General features: G+C 41.2%; 2 protein-coding genes across 5 annotated transcripts in view; one reads left to right on the forward strand and one right to left on the reverse strand.

Moving 5' to 3' along the window:
- The window catches only part of Pex3 (peroxisomal biogenesis factor 3), a 29301-nt gene extending 19471 nt beyond the window's left edge, over window positions 1-9830 (reverse strand). For 2 of the 3 annotated variants that reach the window (NM_001164195.1, NM_019961.3), the window contains exons 1-2: window positions 9514-9830; window positions 3038-3169 (exon numbers count right to left, since the gene is read on the reverse strand). In NM_001164195.1, the coding sequence (NP_001157667.1) occupies window positions 3038-3169; window positions 9514-9586 (205 nt within the window). In that variant the 5' untranslated portion in view covers window positions 9587-9830. The remainder of the gene's footprint in view (window positions 1-3037; window positions 3170-9513) is intronic. The other variant, NM_001347361.1, reaches the window with a different exon arrangement.
- Window positions 9595-20064, forward strand: Adat2 (adenosine deaminase, tRNA-specific 2). 2 transcript variants are annotated; one of them, NM_025748.4, is made up of 6 exons: window positions 9595-10049; window positions 13540-13644; window positions 16802-16952; window positions 18392-18498; window positions 19325-19397; window positions 19503-20064. In NM_025748.4, exons 1-6 carry the CDS (start codon window positions 9954-9956, stop codon window positions 19544-19546), a joined length of 576 nt encoding a protein of 191 aa, NP_080024.3. In that variant the 5' UTR covers window positions 9595-9953; the 3' UTR covers window positions 19547-20064. The 2 variants fall into 2 exon arrangements, with proteins under 2 accessions (NP_080024.3, XP_011241502.1); XM_011243200.3 differs by lacking the exons at window positions 19325-19397; window positions 19503-20064 and having other exon boundaries at window positions 9870-10049; window positions 18394-18477.
- Window positions 20065-20314: the final 250 nt, after the last annotated feature.

Genomic DNA, 20314 nt, shown 5'->3' on the forward strand with positions numbered 1-20314 from the left:
TATATGTGTAGGAGCCAGTGGAGGTCAGAAAAGGCGGCTGCATTCCCTGGAACTAGAGTTACACATGACTATGAGCTACCATGTGAATGCTGGGACCCAAACACAGGTCTTCTACAAAAGTAGTAAGGATTCTTAACTTCTGAGCCACCTTTCCACCCGCCATGCTAAACATTTCTAATCCAGACACAAATCACAAAAAGATCTGCAGGTTTGAATCTGTCCCTCAGTTTTCTCATCTGTAAATCGAAGCTAACACAGGGCCTGCCTATAGAACTGCACTGGGATTAAGGTATTTATAATGTTTACAGAAGTACTCATCAGCTCATGGAAATAGCCTGGCTACTGTGACCATGCTTTTTGATGTAAAATCTTCTTGGCACGGAAGACACAGGAACGTGCTTGCATTGACTACCGGATTGTATACTCTGATCCTTTACGCAATCACATTCATCACTACGGCCCTGTTACTGTACTTAATAGTAAGTACTTCCAGGAGTCACAATGGACTGTTTGTTCATTATACTTTGTGTTTGATTTGAATTTCCAATGTTTATTCAATATTACGCATCATTCTGAATCTGTAAAATTGACTCATCATACAAAACAAGTCATCTATAACACTCCAAAAAACAAAGAGTATTTTGTATTCTGAAACTTTATCAGTGGTGTCAGCTATGCACGTAAACAAACATCATGTCATGTGTAAATTTACTGAGCTTCTCCCCTCAGTCTTTAGTAAACTCACAGTCAAGAAAGACAAAGGACAAAGCCCTGAAGTGCTCCATTATCTTACAACACTTAGACTGATACTGACCTCGCCTGTAGGAAAACTGAAGCCCTCCATGCCTGTGCTCTACCCACCAAAGATTTCCAGGGTACAAGTTTAATCACATTATTTGTAGTTTGTCAAGCTTTTTAGAGAACCTGTATTTTACCTCCTAGTGATCATGCTATGCTATTTTTAACTGTCTGTAGTGGGATATCTGCTGAGGATTGTGATGGTCACGGCATGTGCCAGCTCCATCTTCTAAGAGCAGCAGGATGAACCAGCAGATTCATTACTATGTTCATACCGCTCTTAGCTCATAGTACTCAGGTAGGAACTCCTCCAGGGAACTGGACCTGCTAATTCACCAAGCTTTCTTAAACTGGGAAGAATCATTTCAGGCTTTTAATTTTTTAGGCACAGTCTCACTATAACTATATTGGAACATGGCTAAAAAGACTAGGCTAGCCTTGAACCCATAAAGAATTGTTTGTCTCTGCCTCCTAAGTACTGGGGCTAAAAGTATGCACCACTACGCCTGGCCCAGGTATTTCTTACCTCAACGTCTTTCTTTCACAAGAGTCAGAGACCTTCTTTCCTCTTCCTGCCCCCTCTCTATTAGTCTTCATAGGCATTTTCCCAAGACACTGCTTACACACCTTTCCATTTGATTCTGGGAGGCCCAATATGGCACAGGATTTTGTCAGACTGAGAGGTATTCTGCGATCCCAAAGTAACCTTTCACCATTTTATGAAAACTTGCACACTAATCTGAAACAGACTATTCCTACCCTCTAACCATTCACTGAGATGTATGTCCTCAGGAGCACCAGCATGTTCAACATGATTTGTAAGTCCACATGCTGAGGAGTGCCTATGTCCCAAGCATCTTATGTGCAGTATCTTGCTCTCTTCTCACAAACCACTTCTCTTTTTTAAGCAGGGACTGGCTATAAGGCCACCTGGCATCAAACTCGGAACAATCTTCCTGCCTAAGTATCCCAAGTGCTAGGATGTAGAGCAGACTCCTTTGTACATGCTAGGCAAGCACTCTTTGCCAGCTGAGCTACACTCCTGATCCTTCCCAGTACAGTTCTGAAGTAAATTTAGGAAGGCCATTTTACGGGAAGAGCTGAGGTTTAGGTTAGCTCAAGAACACAGATAATACAAATCAAACAGGAAACTGCTCTGGTGACCAGCCTCTCCCTAGAGCCTCTGTCAACCTGGTTGTGCACTTGAGCTGTCACTGTGGACAGCAGTTTTGAATAGGGTTTCACAGAACAGAGGCATCTGACTAGGTAGGATCACTTCAAATATAAAAGTCACATGTTGTTGTGAACTTCTCTTCTCTTTGTGAGCTTAGCTTTTCCATCTAGAAAATGAGGCAAGTGAGCTAGCAATAAAGTTCTCTCAAATCTAGAGAAAAATTCTACTTGTAAAGCTGAATCAGATACACGTAGCTCTGTAAATTCCTTCTAAAGTAAGTATCCTTGAAAAGAAGTGTTAGGGAGTTAGAAAAAAAAAAAGCTGTACATAGTAAAAAGAATAGACCTGACATAGATTTGAGAAACTAGTTTTCAGGCATTACACCAGTTAGAACCTAACTCCTTGCTCTCTTCAAACATGAGCAGGTTGATTGTATTGTGGCTTTTTCCCAGTAGGTTTCTGGCTCTGGTAGTTACATTATTACCATGAATTAATTAACACAATAGAGTTAAGACTCTTGGCTGTGATCTACAAGGCCTCTTTCCACAGTAGCACGTCCCTCTCTGGCTCCAGCGCCTGTGTGCTGTTTCTGTAATGTTTCTAGCATATTCTCATCTCAGGCATGTGCTCTCCCTACTGTACTGAGTGAGGCTTTTCTGCACACGCCATCTGGGCAGAGGTGTGAGCCCCAGACCACACTCCTTCCAGCTTTCCTCTCTGTACTGGATCCATAGCAGCCTAAGGTCACTTACTGGCTGTTTGCCATCTTTTCACCAGAAGAGCTGCCAGAGCTCAGGGGACCTTACTCTGTTTACTGCCTACTCCCTCAAGGAGTGGCAGGCACTGTGGATACATAAATCCATGAATGAATATATAAAATGAGTATTCATACTGTTTTTAAAATCCACAATGAAATTATGTATCTCTGTTAACAGGACTACTGAGATTTAGCATGCTTTCCTCAGCTTTTCCATAAACTGGAGCCTGAGACCGGGAATTAAAGCAAACCGACAAGCACTTTAACATACAAATTGTGTGTGTGTGTGTGCGCGCGCGCATGCTTACCTGTCATATTGCAAGTCCTCTGGTTGCTTTCAAAATGGTACTGTCGCCGAGCTTGGGCAATGTATTCTGCAGCTTCTCTTTCTTGTATTTCTCTAATTTTTTTCTGTCCATATTTTCCCAGGATATATACTCCTAAAATCATTAAAAAACAAAAAAGTAGTATATTAACTAGAGTACTAAAAATTCCAACCAATATTTAAGCAATAAATCCCAATAATTCCAATAAATTTTTGATTAAATTATGAGGTTTATATTAGGGTCAACCTCAGAATTACAGCTTCTCAAAAACTTTTATTAAAGAACTGAAAAAGGGAAGGAGATTGTAGTATTTATTTATTTATATTATATGTATAAATATATTTTAATATAGCCAGTAAGTAAAGAAGAGATTGGCAGACAAGCAGCAGAAAGGCACTGAATTTATAAAGTCTGGCAGCATCTTTAATAGTTAACTGAAGATATTCTAAACATTCAGCAACAGAGGATTATTTAAATAAATCATGATCTATTCACATAATGGTATCTTATGCAGCTATTAAAAACCACATTGCTAAATAGTTAATGACTCAAGGAAAGATCTACTTTATACTATTAGGTGATAAAATAACATCCAGGAAGTTTGTATTTTAATAGAATAGATACACAGAAAATTACATATTTAATTTCTAAAGTAAAATAAACTGTGATAATTGGGATTTTGTTTGCTTTTCTATATTTTCCATGTTTTCTTCAGTGACAAAGTTCATATAACTTTACAAATCTCTACAATAAAAGATTTAAAGGAATGAAAGAAAGGTATATAGTCAGGAAGACATGTATTTATCCACCCATGTTTTAGAAAAAAGTCTGAGAAAATAAGAAAATGTAATCTACTTTATCTAAAACTTACTAACTCAAATGACAAAGGGAGCAGGAAGACAGCATCATAAGACAACAGTATAAAATATGGCAGGGTTGTGTGGTCTTCAGCACAGACAAGGTAAGTGAGTGCAGTTTTGTCATATACTGGGGGAGTGACCATTGGTTTTCTTAAGTGGGAATATGATGAACATTCCAGTGTTAAAATGTGATCAGTATACACTGGCAGTCATAGCCTCTTCTTTATTTTGGACAATTCCACATATGCATACAACACACTGAGCTCACAGTCACCCCTGTCCCTATTACCCACTCTTATTTCTCTCCCACTCCTGCTGATGCACTATTTTTCTGAAGCAGTCCCCCACACAAGATGGCGTGTTTTAATAAGCCATTTCTGATTAGCATCAGATAGTTTACTAAACAGTACAATGACTAGCAGGAGTCAGTAAGTGTCTAAGACACTTGATTAGCTGAAACATTTTAGTACTATTTCTACAAACATGGATGTAGCTTTAGGAAGGCCGTTCTCCTTTTTCCGGCTTAACCTGGAACCCAGGAAAGTCTTCCAAATCCAGAGTTACAGCAATGATAGTGTCTGTCACCTTTGTTTTGGGTACATGATTTTGTCAGAGTGCCAAAGAATACCAGAATTCAACAAGCTGCATTACTGTTTTGTCTTTGCTAATAAGTGCCGATGTGTGCCAGAACTTGCTTTCATTATAAATTCTGGCGGCAAGGGCTCAGGGGGCTAACCATTTCTCACTTATCTCCACTGTCTGTGGCTTACAGTATCTCCCCAAAGGCCACAAGGATTATGTACATCTAGTTGGAGTTGGTCTGTTTCTCACAAGCAAAGAAAAGGTAGTCATCAGGAACTGCAAAGCAAACATATCCTAAACTATTTTTACTAAGACAGATGTTGTAGATGATCTAACAGATTATATATCTTTAGATAGTTCCACAAAATTCTGTGCTAAATAGGAATCGTATGGTTGTTGTTACTACACATGTAAATACATGCACTATAACTAACCTTCAAGAGCAAACAGAAACTCATAAAAGCTGTTCATCAGTTGTCTTTCTGTAGCATGACAGCAGCACAGCCACACCATCCAGCTGAGGCAGGAGAGTAGCCTGGGATGTACTATGAGAACCTATTCCCCCTCCCTCCTCACCAAGATCCCAAGAGAATGAAGAAACTAACTTTGATTAGGCAAAGTGACCCTCCAACAGGCAATTCTGGTTCAACTAGTTCCGAACGCATTGCTTGTATCTTATCTCCATACCATATCACAGAAGGTTACATACACTGCGATTATTATCTCTCGTTATATTGTAAAACGAATCATTGATGTGACACTCTTTACTTGGTAACTGCAGTATAGTCTAGCTAAAGCTAAAAAGGAAAATAATTTGTTAAGGGCTAAATTGTGTCCACTCCTGGCTTGTGCCATCAGCTGATATATTGAAGGCCTAGCACCTTAGAATATAAGGTCGATACAAAGTGAGATCAATGGGCCTCGACCCAACATGGCCAGAGTCCTGAGAAGAACACAAAATTTAGACAAAGATATGTGTAGAGAAAAGACAATTTGCGAGCTCCTAGAAGCTCTGTGGCTTTATAACAGTCGGTATTCAGTTACAGAAGACAGCGTGAAACAAGATGATCATCATGTGGCACAGCCTAGTACAGATCCCTTTTAAGTGACTGAAGAAACAAACTCTACAGACACCTTGATCAGGGCTATTAACTTCAAAAGTATAAGGTACATTTTAATTTTGTAAATTTCTCCTTTGGTAGGTTTTTACTGTGGAAGCACCAGAGAAGTCACACATGAGATCAGGCTTAAGTCCTAGACACACTGTTTTACCTTAGTTATCACTGATATTGCTAGTCAAGGTCTAGTTTACTTAGGATCCCGTATACAAAATTCACAAACTGACTCCTTCTAATGTTTCTCTAGGAAATACTAAAGAAAGAAAGAAAACGATCATTAGCTAGCACAGACTCGGGGCTGTATATGCTTCTCTGCCAGGCTGACTCTAGGACTAGAAAACAGGCATTAATGATGGCTCTTGGTCAGCAAGTGAGGTAACTTGGAGCAGGTCACTTACTCCCTCTGGATATACATCTTTTTCGTGTGTAAAATCAAATAGCTTTACCAAAAAAAAAAAAAAAAAAAAAAAAAGTGAAAATGTTTCGACATTTCCTTGCATGGCCAATTAAGCAAAATATCTTTGTATAAATCATTTGTTTTAAAACCATCTCTCAGGCTTGTCTTCCAGGATAAAGATTTCTATAGCACAACTATTTTCAATAACAATTTGAAATAATCCATCAACATTGTTTCCAATCAAGCAGATCCCCAACTTCTAATGTTTACATCTTTTCCATCTTTTCTCAGTGCTGAGTAGTGAACTTGTCCATGCTTAGCCAGTGCCCGCTTGGTGACATCTTCATTTCAGTACTGACGCATTCCTGAACTGTACTCTACACCTGAAGAAAGAGAACCTGACAGAAGAAGTCTATATTTTTCTAAAGCACTTTAAATGGTTTTCATCCATAGCAAAGACCTAGAAGCAACTGCACACAGATCCTGCCCACATTACATACATGGCATAGTAAGGCAGCCATTTCACACTGTGTATTACTTTATTTCCATGCACACTCTCCAGACTTAGAGAAACCGATGTCTTACTCCTTGTGTATTCAGAGTCCAGTAGAGTTAGAGTAGGCCTTATTTTTGTTCAAATGTTAAGTGAATAAATGACTCGAAAAATCCCTAACGAGGTTAAAAATTCCAAGGCTTAAGATATAACTCAGTGTTCTGTGCTTTTAAGAACTCAGCGATTGAGTCTAGCTCCTCTGTTCCGTGACACTTTCTCTTGTCCAGTGGTTTTCAAAGTATGGTCTGGACCTCCCTGGAGTCTGTTGGAGATCTATGAGGTCCACAATATTTGTGTCATACTGAAATGTTGTCACTGGCACTCTACACTCTTTCCCATCAGACAGTTTGAGAACCACTGCTCTTCTCCAGCCTCAATGGTCAAGTGGAGTAAATGGACACACAGCAATTACCATCTAAAGGGTAGGAACTAGAAAGTCTGACTTTAGAAGCCACACAACCCAAAGTTCTGCTTGTTGTGTTTTTCCAGCATTAAATATCTAACTCTTTGATCATACATAATAACACCTTACTCAGCTTTCAAAATATGCAACTCCTCTTGTGAAATCTGCCTCATTTTATACAACTCCATGCTGCTGCGTACCACTAGGCTCTGTATTCAACTCTATCACGGTCTAGTAACAGTATTTCACTTATTTCTTCATTCTTAAAACATAAAGAACCCACTGAGGCAGAGTGTAGAGTATGGGATGATAATATGCATTGGGATCTAACACACTTGGGGTTGAATTCTTATTTCCTTGTTAATAACTCAAACCTTTAGCAAGTTTCTTAAAGTCTAGGGACTCTAGTTTCTCAATTTTACAATGGCCTAATAGTAACTATACTGCTGCCATTTCCAGAGGTTGGAAAGGACTTAGTATGCTGTTTAACATATGGTGGGTCCCTAGTACATATATGTGATTAAAATATATATAAATTATACCTATTTAATCATACCGGTCACAATAGTATAATCACTTAATAAATATTTCATATTTCTTAAAATGTAAGATAGGAATTTTCTTACAATACAGAAAAAATATGAACTCTTACAAATAAAACTAGGTAAGTTCAACTCTTTTTTTTTTTTTTTTTTTTCGAGACAGGGTTTCTCTGTGTAGCCCTGGCTGTCCTGGAACTCACTCTGAAGACCAGGCTGGCCTCAAACTCAGAAATTTACCTGCCTCTGCCTTCCAAGTGCTGGGATTAAAGGTGTGCACCATCACTGCCCCGCTCAGGTTCAACTCTTTTTTTTTATTTTCTGAGACAGTGTTTCTCTGTATAGCCCTGGCTGTCCTGGAACTCACTTTGTAGACCAGGCTGGCCTCGAACTCAGAAATCCGCCTGTCTCTGCCTCCGGAGTGCTGGGATTAAAGGCGTGCACCACCACACCCGGCCAGATTCAACTCTTTTAAGACTTTTTGTTTTGCTAAAAAAGCAATAGTGCTTCGATTATACCTTTGAATCTCTTCCCCCTCCCTTTTGTTGTTGTTTTGTTTTCTGTTTGTATGTCTTTTGTTTTTTGAGACAGGGTCTCAATATGAAGCTCTGGGTGTTCTGGACCTTACCTCCAACTCAGAGAGCTGCCTGTCTCTGCTTCCGAGTGCTGGGATTAAGAGTGTGTGCCACCACACCCAGTTTTTTCCTTCCTCTTCATCTCCAAATATAAAACTCTCAATATCGTTTCAAAAAAAACCTATTACTATATGCATATACTCTTTAATTTCTCCTATGATTATTTCTGATCTGCCATTAAGTATTTCATAAACTGTAAGGGTTAGGCTTTTCCCTCTGAAATTGCTAGAGACAATTTTCTTCCCTTAGGTAGAGCAAAAATTTTTCTTTATACGTCTTCCATGACAACTTTATCTTTAGCATATGTATTCTATAATATTGGTACAATTTATATACCTTAGATATTAGAGACTGGAGGTAATATAAAACACATTGTATCTATAAAGTATTTCCTATAAAATATGAACTATTATTCATTTGTGCTATACCTCAGAGATATGCAGAATGTGGTTACTGTTTTACAAATGTCCTAATATTTTAAGTCATATTATGATATATTTATACACACACACACATAGATCAGAGGATAGTGGTAACAGTTCTTAAAACTCAAGTTTTAAAAATTCTTTTAAACTCCCTTTTTGTGTTGTTCAAAAGATTCCCTTCTTAAAATCCCATAATTATTAACTGAGGGTTGTCTTTCCAAGACAAAGGGTTTAAAGCAGTGTGTGTGTGTGTGTGTGTGTGTGTTGCTCCTTCCCTGGGACCCAATGCAGTCAGCCTAGGCAAGCACTCTACCACAAAGTTACAATTCCAGCATCAAGATTTTTATCCTGTTTCTAACTTTCCTCTCAGCCAGTGAACTCAACTATATCACCAAAATGGATCATGACCACAACCTTGCCAGTCCTGACAACACTGCAGAATAAGCACTGTGTTGATATATAGTTTGTACTTTACAATTGGAGAACAGAAATTATCTGCTGTATATTTTACAGCAACATGCTGTTTTCGGTTTACCTTTAAACACCACCTCAAAGAGCAGACTTAAGATAATGGCCCTAGAATATTTCGAAACTCGTGTGAAAGGTTGAAAGCAGAGTTGACAAACAGAATGAAAATCTAACAGGAAAGCAAAAGAAGAAAATTGGAAGGCAAATGTATCTATCTATACGAGAATAGTGCTTTGAAAAGAAACTTCATTGGGGTAGACTCTTGAAGGCCCATGGGGAGAAAAAGGACGGGGGCAGAGTGAGGGGCAAAGGGCACAGAGATCCAGATAAAAGAACTTTAGAGGTTCTTCTTTGACGGTTGAGCCAATCCCTTCGACAAATCCCAGTTTGGTATCAGTGGGCCCTGCCTGTTTTTATAAGTCACCTCTGTCACTCCTTTCTGCCAATGGCCCCTTCTAAAAAGCATGTTGTCACTCACCTCCGAGGACTGTGCCCAGGAAGATGCATTTCTTTTTGTGACGTTTCAGAAAATTCCACATTGATCTCAGCATCTCCAGACCCCGTGTTGTGTGGGTTGCCTAGGGGAGAGGGGCTGGCTCACCGTGTCTTCCGTCCACCTGGCCTGGACCTCCGGCAGCAGCGCGGTGGCGGCGCTAGGTGCTCTCCAGAAACCACAGACGTTTCTCTGAGCAGAGGTTGTGGCTTAAGCGGAGGAAGGGGGCGTGGACTAGAGCGGAGCAGCGACGCTTTCGGTCCCCCAGCCGCCGCTTACTGATCCGGGACGCCTGGGTCCGTCCGCAAATAGCTCCCGGGTGCCTCGTCTTTTCCCGTCCTCCTGGAAGCAAGGTCCGCTCCCGCCGCGTTCCGCTGTCCTCTCTTCTCTCGTCCCTCGGCCCGGAGTCTCTGAGCGGCGGAGGTATGGAGGAGAAGGTGGAGTCCACCACTACTCCAGACGGCCCGTGCGTGGTGTCCGTACAGGAGACGGAAAAGTGGATGGAGGAGGCGATGCGAATGGTGAGGAATCGGGCAGGTGGATGCTGAGAGCGCAAACTTTCTCCCGGCCATATCCTGACCAGAGTAGTTGAGCAAATGTGCCGGGCGCGCTATCTATCATGTCTGAAAATACCTGAAGCAGCAACTTGTTTTATTCTAGGGGGAATTTTTCTTTAGCTTTGTCTCATAGTAATTGGGGTGAAGGGAAAATACAGAAACGGTTCGATTGATGTATTACAGGGAGTCTTATCTGCCGCCTGGGGATGTGTGCTCCCTACCTGCCTATCTTCCTTCCCATGTGGACACATACTTTCAAATCCATAAAGCCACATTATTTTATGGCTTGCTCCCATATAATGGGAGGAAGCTGATGTTTCTGTAAAGGGTCATATCAAAACGTGTCCTGGTACAATCCTCACCGATGATGTGTCTACTCTTTCTACGATACTTTTCTCTGCCCTTGTATTCCCTTCCTTCCTGCGATTCTTATAGATTGCTCATCATGGAGAGCTCTGGTCGTATTTTTACATGTTTTCCCAAGCTTATTACCCATATCGATGTGTGGCAGGGATAGACGTTTGTGGCAGGGATATACATACAAACTATGTATGTATACACAGTTTGATGCTGGGTTTTCATTCTGTGAACATGGAACACCAATTTGTTTACAGCATTGTAAAGGCCTTAAAACTGAGCTCAGCCTTTGGTGTGGGGATATTATTTTTGTTTATTCTTTTACAAAATTAAAATATCTCACCTTTTTATTCTAATGGTTACAGAAGTTCACCTTCATAAGAAATTAAAATCTAGAAGACAGAAACATGTTTTCCACCCCACGCCCCCAGACAAATGGCATAATGCATTCTTTTAATTTTTTAATTAACATCTTTTTTTTTTTTTTTTTTTTTTTTGGTCATCTTTCTCAGAGCTCGGGGTGGGAAGAAGAGAGCCTTTGTTCATCAGTTGTCGAGTTGAGAATTTGTTGGTTTAAGGAAGATCAAGTCACCATTTCAGTGGCAGAGCTTTGGCCTCTTCCAAAGAAGGCCAGCTTCTTAAGTTCAAATCCATCTAAACAGTTAGACCTATTTGACTCAACTCTTTTGCATTTGTGACAAAGGGAAGGGACAGACTGGAAGAAATGGGAGGGGCAATGGAAAGTCTGAGACTGGGTGGAGTGTTGTGGATTTTCAGCCTCAAGCTTTGAACTTGTCCATAGAGGAAATGCATGCACATTTGCATGTATTTGCCCTGGGAAGCAGTTCTTCTCAATCAACCCCCATAGACTGCTTTCCTAGAGCTTCACTTTCTCTCAATGGCCGTTGCATCTGCTCAGCCACTCACCAGCATCCTGGCCTACAAGCTGTGCCTTAGCAATTATGTTGTATGTCTCTTTAAGGTAGCCCTATCATTTCTAGTGAGATAAATTTGCTGGAAGGAGAGAGAGAGAGAGAGAGAGAGAGAGAGAGAGAGAGAGAGAGAGAGAACGAACCCAGAGGAACTAGGTACCAAGAAGCCCAGTCCTCCGTTGACCTGGAAGTAGAGAAAGGCTGCCAAGACAGCAATGTTCTGCAGCATGTTGGGTGCACAGTGGATAAAGCTCTTGACACTCCCTATCTCTTTGCTTCTACCTATGTACTTCCCACTTGGTTGGGGAGTTTAAAAATAAGTGATTGTTGTGTGCACATGTGTGTGGAGCAGGTGCACATGTGTGTGTATGTATCTGTGTGTGTGTGCTCGAATGTGTGTGAAGATTCCAGGACAACTTTTGGGAGGAGAGAAATTTTTCTCCTTCCATTTTTTCTCCTTCCACTGTAGGTTCTGCGGATGGAACTCATCATCATGCTTTCACAGTGAATCCTGCTGCGCCATCTTACTGGCCCAGCCATCTCACTAGCCCAGTCTTCGATTCTCTTCTACATGTCTGAAGCGGCTCACATTACCGTATCCTGTGCTCCAGGGTGCAGTCTTACCGAAAGCCTTGTCACGTGTCTCTCCCTTACTAACTCCTCCCTCTCCTCTTGTCGCTCAAACCACTCTAAACCATAAACCAGATGAAGGATCTAATCACTGAGGTCGCACTGGTTACTAAGGAGGCTTCGGAGGGAGAGCAATGCAGAGAACCCAGCACCAGACACTAAGATTTGCTCCAATTATTAATGGAATAATGAGGAAAATCAAACTCCCTAGATTTTCATTCCAAATGTCTTAAATGGCTAAGTTAATTGACCTCTCTGTGCCTCGGTTTCCTTACCTACACAATGGAGCTCAGTATTCCTATCACATTAGGATTATAAACAGAATGAATTTATAGTTACAAAGTGCTTAATATTTTATAAAAATTTTATAAAAATAAAAAACACTCCAACAACTTATCTACTTAGATTTTTTTCAACCATCTCATCTTGACATAGCATTACCTTTTAAGAGGTCTGTTGGGAGAGGTACAGTCAAAAGCTGAGAATCTGACCCAAAGGAAGTCATTTCTTCAAGCCAATGCTTTTCATTTCCACCATTCCACCTAAAATTACCTTTATTGCCGCCTTGACACAACTGACAAGCCCTTTCTTTTTGACCTGTATTTTCCTAGGGTCTTGTATAACAGTCAACAGACCTGCTTTACTTTCTCCCTCCATAGGCCCGCTACATCCTTCTTTAGCTTAGTTATTAACTTTTCTCTTTAAAATAATTTTAAGCCACAGGAAACTGCAAAAAGTGTACACAGAGAAGACCCAGCCATTCAGTGTTCTTCCGTATAACAACTGTTACTCTGCTATCAGAGCCAGGGAAATCTCACTGGTATACTCTGAAGAACTTATTAAAGTTTCATCAGCTTACTCTCTGTGTGTGTGTGTGCGGGTGTGCAACATGGATCATAGACTTTTATGAATATATTTTTTAAATTTCCAATATACTTTCCAAGTTTGTGCCATTTTTACATAAGGTATCCCTAAACTTTCATGTGTCTCTTAGAAGTTGTGGGAAAGAGTGACATCCAATCTGATAATTTTTATGGTATCAGTACTCCATGGGATCATAGCTATAATCTTAGAGAAGATAAATAATAATAATAATAATAATAATAATAATAATAATAACCAAGTAGAATTTTACCAAGGGAAAGTATTATAGCCAAATATTTATATGTTATACATTCCCCAACCTCTTTGTAGATATGTGTATCATCTCTGAGAAGGGGCAGCCTTGGTAATTTAAGAACACTGGTCAAAAGCCATTGATTACATGGGCTTTCAGTGAGAGAAAATGAGGCACAGGACCTGGTAAGGGAGACATCCCTGAGTTCTCCTTAACACAGACACCCAGCAGAGAACACAGCACAGTATAGCCCAGAGACTGGTGAGCTTTGAGCTGGTGAGCTTTGAGCTGGAGAAAACACAGCCATGTCTCTCTGCCTAGTTCATTATCCACACCCCAGTTCCCACTGCATCTGTTTTTATCTGTAGTTTTCTGAGCACTGAACATCATCTCTCAGATTTCCCACTTTGTGTTTCAGGCCAAAGAAGCTTTGGAAAATATTGAAGTTCCTGTTGGCTGCCTTATGGTCTATAACAATGAAGTTGTGGGGAAGGGAAGAAATGAAGTGAATCAGACAAAAAACGTGAGTGGAGCACTGAGAACACACACAAATACAATGACTATGGTGGGACCATTGGCAAGATAAGAACCAATGTGTCCTGTGGGGCAGTTCCCTGCCCTGCCCCCTGCTTAGACTGTGTGTGTGTGTGTGTGTGTGTGTGTGTGTGTGTGTGTGTGTTAGTGGAAGTGCATGCATACCTGTGGAGGTCGCAGGTTGAGGTCAAAATGTCTTCCTCCATCCCTTTGCACTGTATTTTGAGACAGTACCTCTCTCTGCACCTGGACCTCATCAGTTCAGCCCGGCTAGCTGCCAGGGAACCCTAGGATCTTTCTCTTTGCTGTTTCCTGTACTGGGGTTGTCTATGGGAATATGTGGCTGTGTCTGGTTGTTTACATGTATCTGGTTAGTCTGAATTCAGATTCTCATTCTTTGCCTGCAAGCTTCTTACATACTGAGTGGTCTCTTCTCAAGACATCCTTTTTCTTCCTTTGTAAATGATTTTTCTTTTCATGATTGTAACAGTGACTCAATTTTTGTTTTGTTTTAGATATCAAATTTTCAGAAAAGTTAAATGAAACTATAAAACTGTAGTAGATAAATTTTCTATTTCTGCATTTGTAATCTTAGCCAAAAGCTAAGAATGGTTACATCTTTGAAATTTTATTATGTAAGCCCCCAGTTAAATGCTTTCTTATATAAGTTGCCTTTGTCATGGTGTCTCTCTTCAAAGCAAGGTGTAGCTGCAAAGATTCTCTCCCATTCTGTAGCCTCTCTCTTCATTCTGTGTATAGTTTCCCATGCTGTGCAGAAGCTCCTAAAGTTGTCAGTTACATGTGTATTTGGAGGTTTTTTTTTTTTTTTTTTTTTTTTTTTTCAGAAAGTTTTTGCCTATATCTGTCTCTTGAAGTGGTTCCCAACTTTTCTTCTAGGGAGTAAAGTATTTCAGATTTTATATTAATATCGTTGATCCATTTGGCATTGATTTTTGTGTAGGGTTAGAGAAATGTGTTTAATTTTATTCATAAATGTAGATATTCATTTTCCTCCATACCATTTTTTGAAGAGGCTGTCTTTTTTCCAATATACGTTTTTTTATGCTTATCAAATATCAGGTGCTTATAGCTATGTGGATTTATTTTGGGTGCTCTATTCTCTCTCACTGATCTTTATATCTGTTTTGCTGCCATATTCACTGATCTATATGCCTTTTCTGTATCTACTGAGATGATTGTGTTATTCACGTCTTTGACGTTATTTATTGCATATTGTATATTGTATATTGCATCTATTGATTTGTATATGTCAAGCCAACCTTGCAGTTGTAGAATGAAACCATCTTGATTGATGTGTGAGCTACTAATTCTTGCATTAGGTTTGTCAGAATATTGAGAAATTTTGGATCTATATTCATCAAGAAAGATGCTCTATGCTTTTCTCTCTTTGCTGTGCCCTCACGTGGTTTGCATTGGAGGAGGAGTTTAGTAATGTTCTTTCCCTTTTCATTTTGTGCAACAGTTTAAGGAATATTGGCATTAGGTCTTCCTCAAAAGTTGGGTTGGATTTGGCCACGAATCCACCCATTCCTGGGCTTTTCTTTGTGGGATACTTTTGATTACTATTTCAATTTTATTGCTTGTTATATATTTAATTTGTCTATATCTTATTGACTTCATTGTTGGTATATTACACATGTTTAGGAATTCAGTTATTGTAAAGGTTTGTTTGTTTGTTTAGTGTGTATATGTGTTGTGTGACACTATTCTGGGGAGGTGTGAACAAATGCCTATTCGCCTCAGATAAGGAAGCAGCAGAGCAAAATAACGGTATCAATGAAGCCCAGCTTGGTGGACCAGTTAGCATTATTTGAGTTACTAAGAGGAAAGCTTGCCCCAGAATAGAATCTGGAAGCCTGAAGCCCATTGTACAATTTTCAGGCAGCTTAGCAAGTTGGAGAACATTTCTTTCAAATACCTTAGGTGTTCTGAGCCTCGTCCAAGCAGAATGGCTGATGTAAGCGTGTCTTTTACCAGTCTTACTGCTTATATGCACTTGAGGATGGGGGGGACACCTAGTATATCCAGTTATTTTCAGGGACTTCCTGAAGCCTTTGAGTTGTTTACTTCCTGAGTTTAAAGAACTTTTCTGCAAGATGGAGCATTTCATGTCAACCTAAAACATCCTGTGTCTTAAGAATCTCACATCCAAGGTAGAAAATTATGTGCACGTACGCGCATGCGTGAGTGTGCCTGTGTGTGACTGCATGCCTCTAGATGCCTTCAGAGGCAAGAGAAGGATGTTGGAGCTCCTGGAACTGTTCACTGGCGCTTCAGGCACTTGTGGACCGCCCAGTATGGGTGATCAAAACTGAACTCTGGTCCTCTGCAAGAGCAGCAAATGCTCTTAACCTTGGTGCCTTCTCTCTACCCCTGCATTAAAATCATTTTAGTAAGAGGAAAGAAGAGTACCTGGATAGCATCAGGCTATGTTATGCTTGGCGTGGCTCAGATTGCTCCAGGAGCTGTAGAGGAGAAGATAACCGTAAACTCTAGTTCAGACATGGAGGATCCAGAGTTTGCTTGAGATCCATGACTACTGCATCACTGCCAGGACTCAAACTTCAGTGTAATTCATTCCTTACGCTGGGTGCTTATTTCTCCCTGTAATACCATCTGCCATGATGTATCTGGAATCCTCAAGTGTGTGCCTATCTAGAGTTTGTTGTGCTGTTAGGTGAATATGCTAATATTCTGGTAAACTCAATAAGGCTTTGCTTTAGAGTGAGGTCAGTTGAAGATATATTTGAAACTAGAGCATAAGCTTATGAAATTTGAAATCTTCCATTAAAATATTCAGAAATGGTAGGTCTTTTTTTTGAGACTTATCTCCTCTGTAATAATTTAATGAAAAACAAATTTTCCCAAGGTACACAAGAATTTCACTAAAAATATAGCAAGGTTTGTGTAGTACAGTGGATTAGACATCCCTGTTGGTGAGTTTATGATATTTGCACTGGGGAACTGCTAAGGGCATCCTGAAACCCATGTTCTAATACAGTCAGAAATGGTAGGAATGCCTTTTGAATTGACATTTTGCATATTTTAAAGACACCAGCTGTACGAAACAAACAATGTCAATACAACTCTCTCTCTCTCCCCCCCCCCTCTCTCTCTCTCTCAAGGCTACTCGGCATGCTGAAATGGTGGCCATTGATCAGGTCCTAGACTGGTGTCATCAGCATGGACAGAGCCCTTCCACTGTATTCGAGCACACCGTGTTGTACGTCACTGTGGAGCCGTGCATCATGTGTGCTGCCGCCCTGCGCCTTATGAGTATCCTTTGGCTTCTAGACTTCCTGCCTTTACCTTGCCTGTGAGCACAACATGGCCAGATTCACGACCCATTGTTCTTTCTTTTTAGTGCTTGTTTTTCTTTTCAACGTTGAGAATGGAAGCCAGGCTCTTGTACTTGCTGCATCTGCTCTGTCCCTGAGCCATAGCCGTCCTTAGCTTTCAGTTCCTTAATGTGTGGAAACAGCGTTATGAAATACACTCTACAATTTAGCCAGAAACAGGAAAACCAGTTTCTACACAGCAGAGTGACCTGTTCTTTCTCTGTATCGACAGCCATGAAAGAATTGAATACTTAAGCAAAGGGAAGAAAAGCTCTTTTGTCAGGATAAATCCAAATTAAGGTGGAGCACAGGAGGCATTCTGAGGACTATGCTTTGCCTTGTATGACAGCTTATGTGTAATTTAAATATTTTCAGTTAACCCACTTTTGCCATGAATACCTATCACAAAGTACAAGAAAAAAGGAGAGAGAGATTAAGTTCGAGGTAAATAAGAAGTAAAAATGTCTCGCTATGCTACCATTGTATATGCGTGGGAATTAGTTAGTCTTCAGTTGGGTTGTATTCGCATAGACCACGCAATATAAATGCTGAGTGCAGTCCATCTCTAGACTGGTATGTATGTTTGTATGTTTGTATGTATGTATTTCATAGCACCAAGAGCCTCGCACATGCTAGGCAACCAGGCTAGCTACGTAGCCATGTATTCTCTCAGTTTTTCTTTCCATTGTTGAGGTTGGACTGCCGTCCCTGATCCATCCTCCGAGGGCTAGGACTACAGGCACATGCCATCACACCAGGTTTCTATCCAAGTTTGACATGTTAATTAAATTTATTTATTGTGAGGGGCATGGGCATGCCACCACACTTGTGTGACAATCAGAAGACAATGGCCAGGAGTCTGTGCTCTCCTTCTGTGGGATCCTGGGATTAAATTATGGATCTTCAAAGGTAAAACTCCTGAATTAAATTTCCAATTCTGCGATGGTTCTGAAAGTCTGGTTGAGGAAAGAGCAGAGAATTGGTTTGCATGTGAAGCGGAAACACTCGGCCTCTGCTCTGTTTGCAGTTACCAGGGTTGGTTGGTTGATTTCTTTACTATTGTTATAATGGCAAGCGCATGCCGTGGCTCATGCAGAACTCAGAGGACAAGCCTGAGGTCCTCCCCCTCCACCATTAAGGAGGTCCCAGGCATCGTGCTCAGGTTGTCATGGTTGCATGGCAACTGCTTTTACCAGCTGAGCCAACTGACTGCTAGATTTTTAATTTCTACATAGATAAAGTCTCTTTCTATTCTTTTGCATAACTGGGTTTTGTTAATTGTTTTGAAGTCTGGACTGAGCTTTCCCAGGCAGTTCATCTCAGCCTGCGCTTGCCGTGGTTCTTTACATCCCGTGTAGGACCTTAATTCTGTACTATAAATCCCGCTGGTCGTCTATGGCTGTCAGAACGAACGGTTTGGTGGTTGCGGTTCCGTCCTAAACATTGCCTCTGCTGACCTACCCAATACTGGAAGACCGTTTCAGGTAATACAGTCTACTTGTGTTTTCCTTCCCTTCCTCTCTCTGTTCCTTCTTTCTTTCCTCCCTTCCTCCCTCCATGCCCCGTTTTACTTACCACTTGATGGACTTACCAATTAGTCCGAGAACCCGTGACAGAATCAGACAGTACCGTGGGTGAGGATTCGTGGGTTTTCAAGTCCTGAGCTTGGGGTGAGCTCAGGGATTGGCGGGTTTCCGTGGCAAGCTCGGGGATTGGTGGTTTCTCCCAAGGTTTTCATGCTCAGTGATTGGTGCTTTTCCGTGACAAGCTCAGGGACTGGTCGGATTCTGCTTCTTGTCCCCGGTCTTGGGGTCAAGTCAGGGTCAGGGTGTTTTAGCTTTGGCCCTTTTACCCTACACTGGCTTGTCATTCTTAGCTGTGGACGCGATTTGTTCCACTAAGAATAGTTTACCAGTCCAAGGCATATAGCATCCCATGGTTGGAGAAATATAGCAGGTAAAACTATGAGCACCTGTTCAGCATCTCATTTAATCACTACGTCAAACCTCAAGTCCAGTTACACAGCACGGAGGGTTTAAGTAGTGCTCTCTAGCGTAGTATTTACACTACAGTTTAAGTGATTAGTATTAGTGGTTGAGATGTTTGGTTCAGGCTGGGTGCCCATTCTCTTGGAAATGTATGTCCTTAGTCGTGCTTTTATTTGTCCCAAGTAATGAACACTGTATGGAGTCCCCGTATGTCGTTGTAACTGTGTATGTCCCCGTATGACGTTGTAACTCCCCACTGTGGAGACACATAACCCACATCCAGTCATGGCTGACGCTCACTTCACGTTCCTCCCTTCATCAGTGCATCCCTGGGTACCGAGCTGAGGAGGCTGTGGAGCTCCTAAAGACCTTCTACAAACAGGAGAACCCAAATGGTGAGTTTTCTCCTGGTGGAGTGTCTCACCGAAACACGACTCGCTGTGACGGAAGCTTCCTATCCCTTGCTTTTCACTTAGCTGACTTTTTTTTTTTCCTTTCAGCGCCAAAATCAAAAGTTCGGAAAAAGGATTGTCAGAAATCCTGATTCTGTAATGATCAACGTCTAGTACAGTTTGGAGACCTGGACAGAATTCCTGACCGAGAGCCGCTGACGTCGCTGGTCACGTTTATATGTTATTACTGTGTGTAAAAATGGTGTCGCTCGTCATTTGCTCTGTTAAAGGAACAAATTAGCCCTTTTAAAAATGTCTGGCAATGTAAACAACCGTGAGCTCTTCCACCAAGCTGAAAGACTATTTCCAGGAAGGGGCGGGATTAAGGTTGAGGTCCCAGAGATCCGCAAGCAGCGCCGCCCTTCACCCACAGCCTCAGTTAGCTCTGGCTTAATGAAGCTTTTTGTGGCTGTGAAGAGGGCCAAGTGGTGAAATGCTTGCCATGCAACCATGAGGATTGGGTCCCCATCAGTGCCAGGTGGGTGGTTTGGTGGCCTGCCTGTGATTCCAGTGCTTGGAAAACAGAGATGGGCTTCCGAGATCCCAAAGCAAGCTCTGGGGTCAAATGAGAGATATTGCCTCGATAATTCATGTGAAGAGAGATCTAGGAGGAACCTGGTGTCATCCTTAGGCGTCACGTGTTCATACGTCAACCCAGATGCAGGCACATCACACGTGACACCGTGACACACCTACACATGCCAAACAAAAAGGGACAAATCTCTGGAAGATTGATCAAGATCAAAACAGGAAGTAGAAGAAAGAGAGAAAGCTTTGACATTTTACTGAGTGCATTCAGACCAGGTCCTGCACCGGACTCCACAGCACAGGCACCTCCTCGGGCTTGTCCTGACTTGTAT

The sequence above is a fragment of the Mus musculus genome, chromosome 10 (assembly GCF_000001635.26).
Source record: "Mus musculus strain C57BL/6J chromosome 10, GRCm38.p6 C57BL/6J".
NCBI lineage: Eukaryota > Metazoa > Chordata > Mammalia > Rodentia > Muridae > Mus > Mus musculus.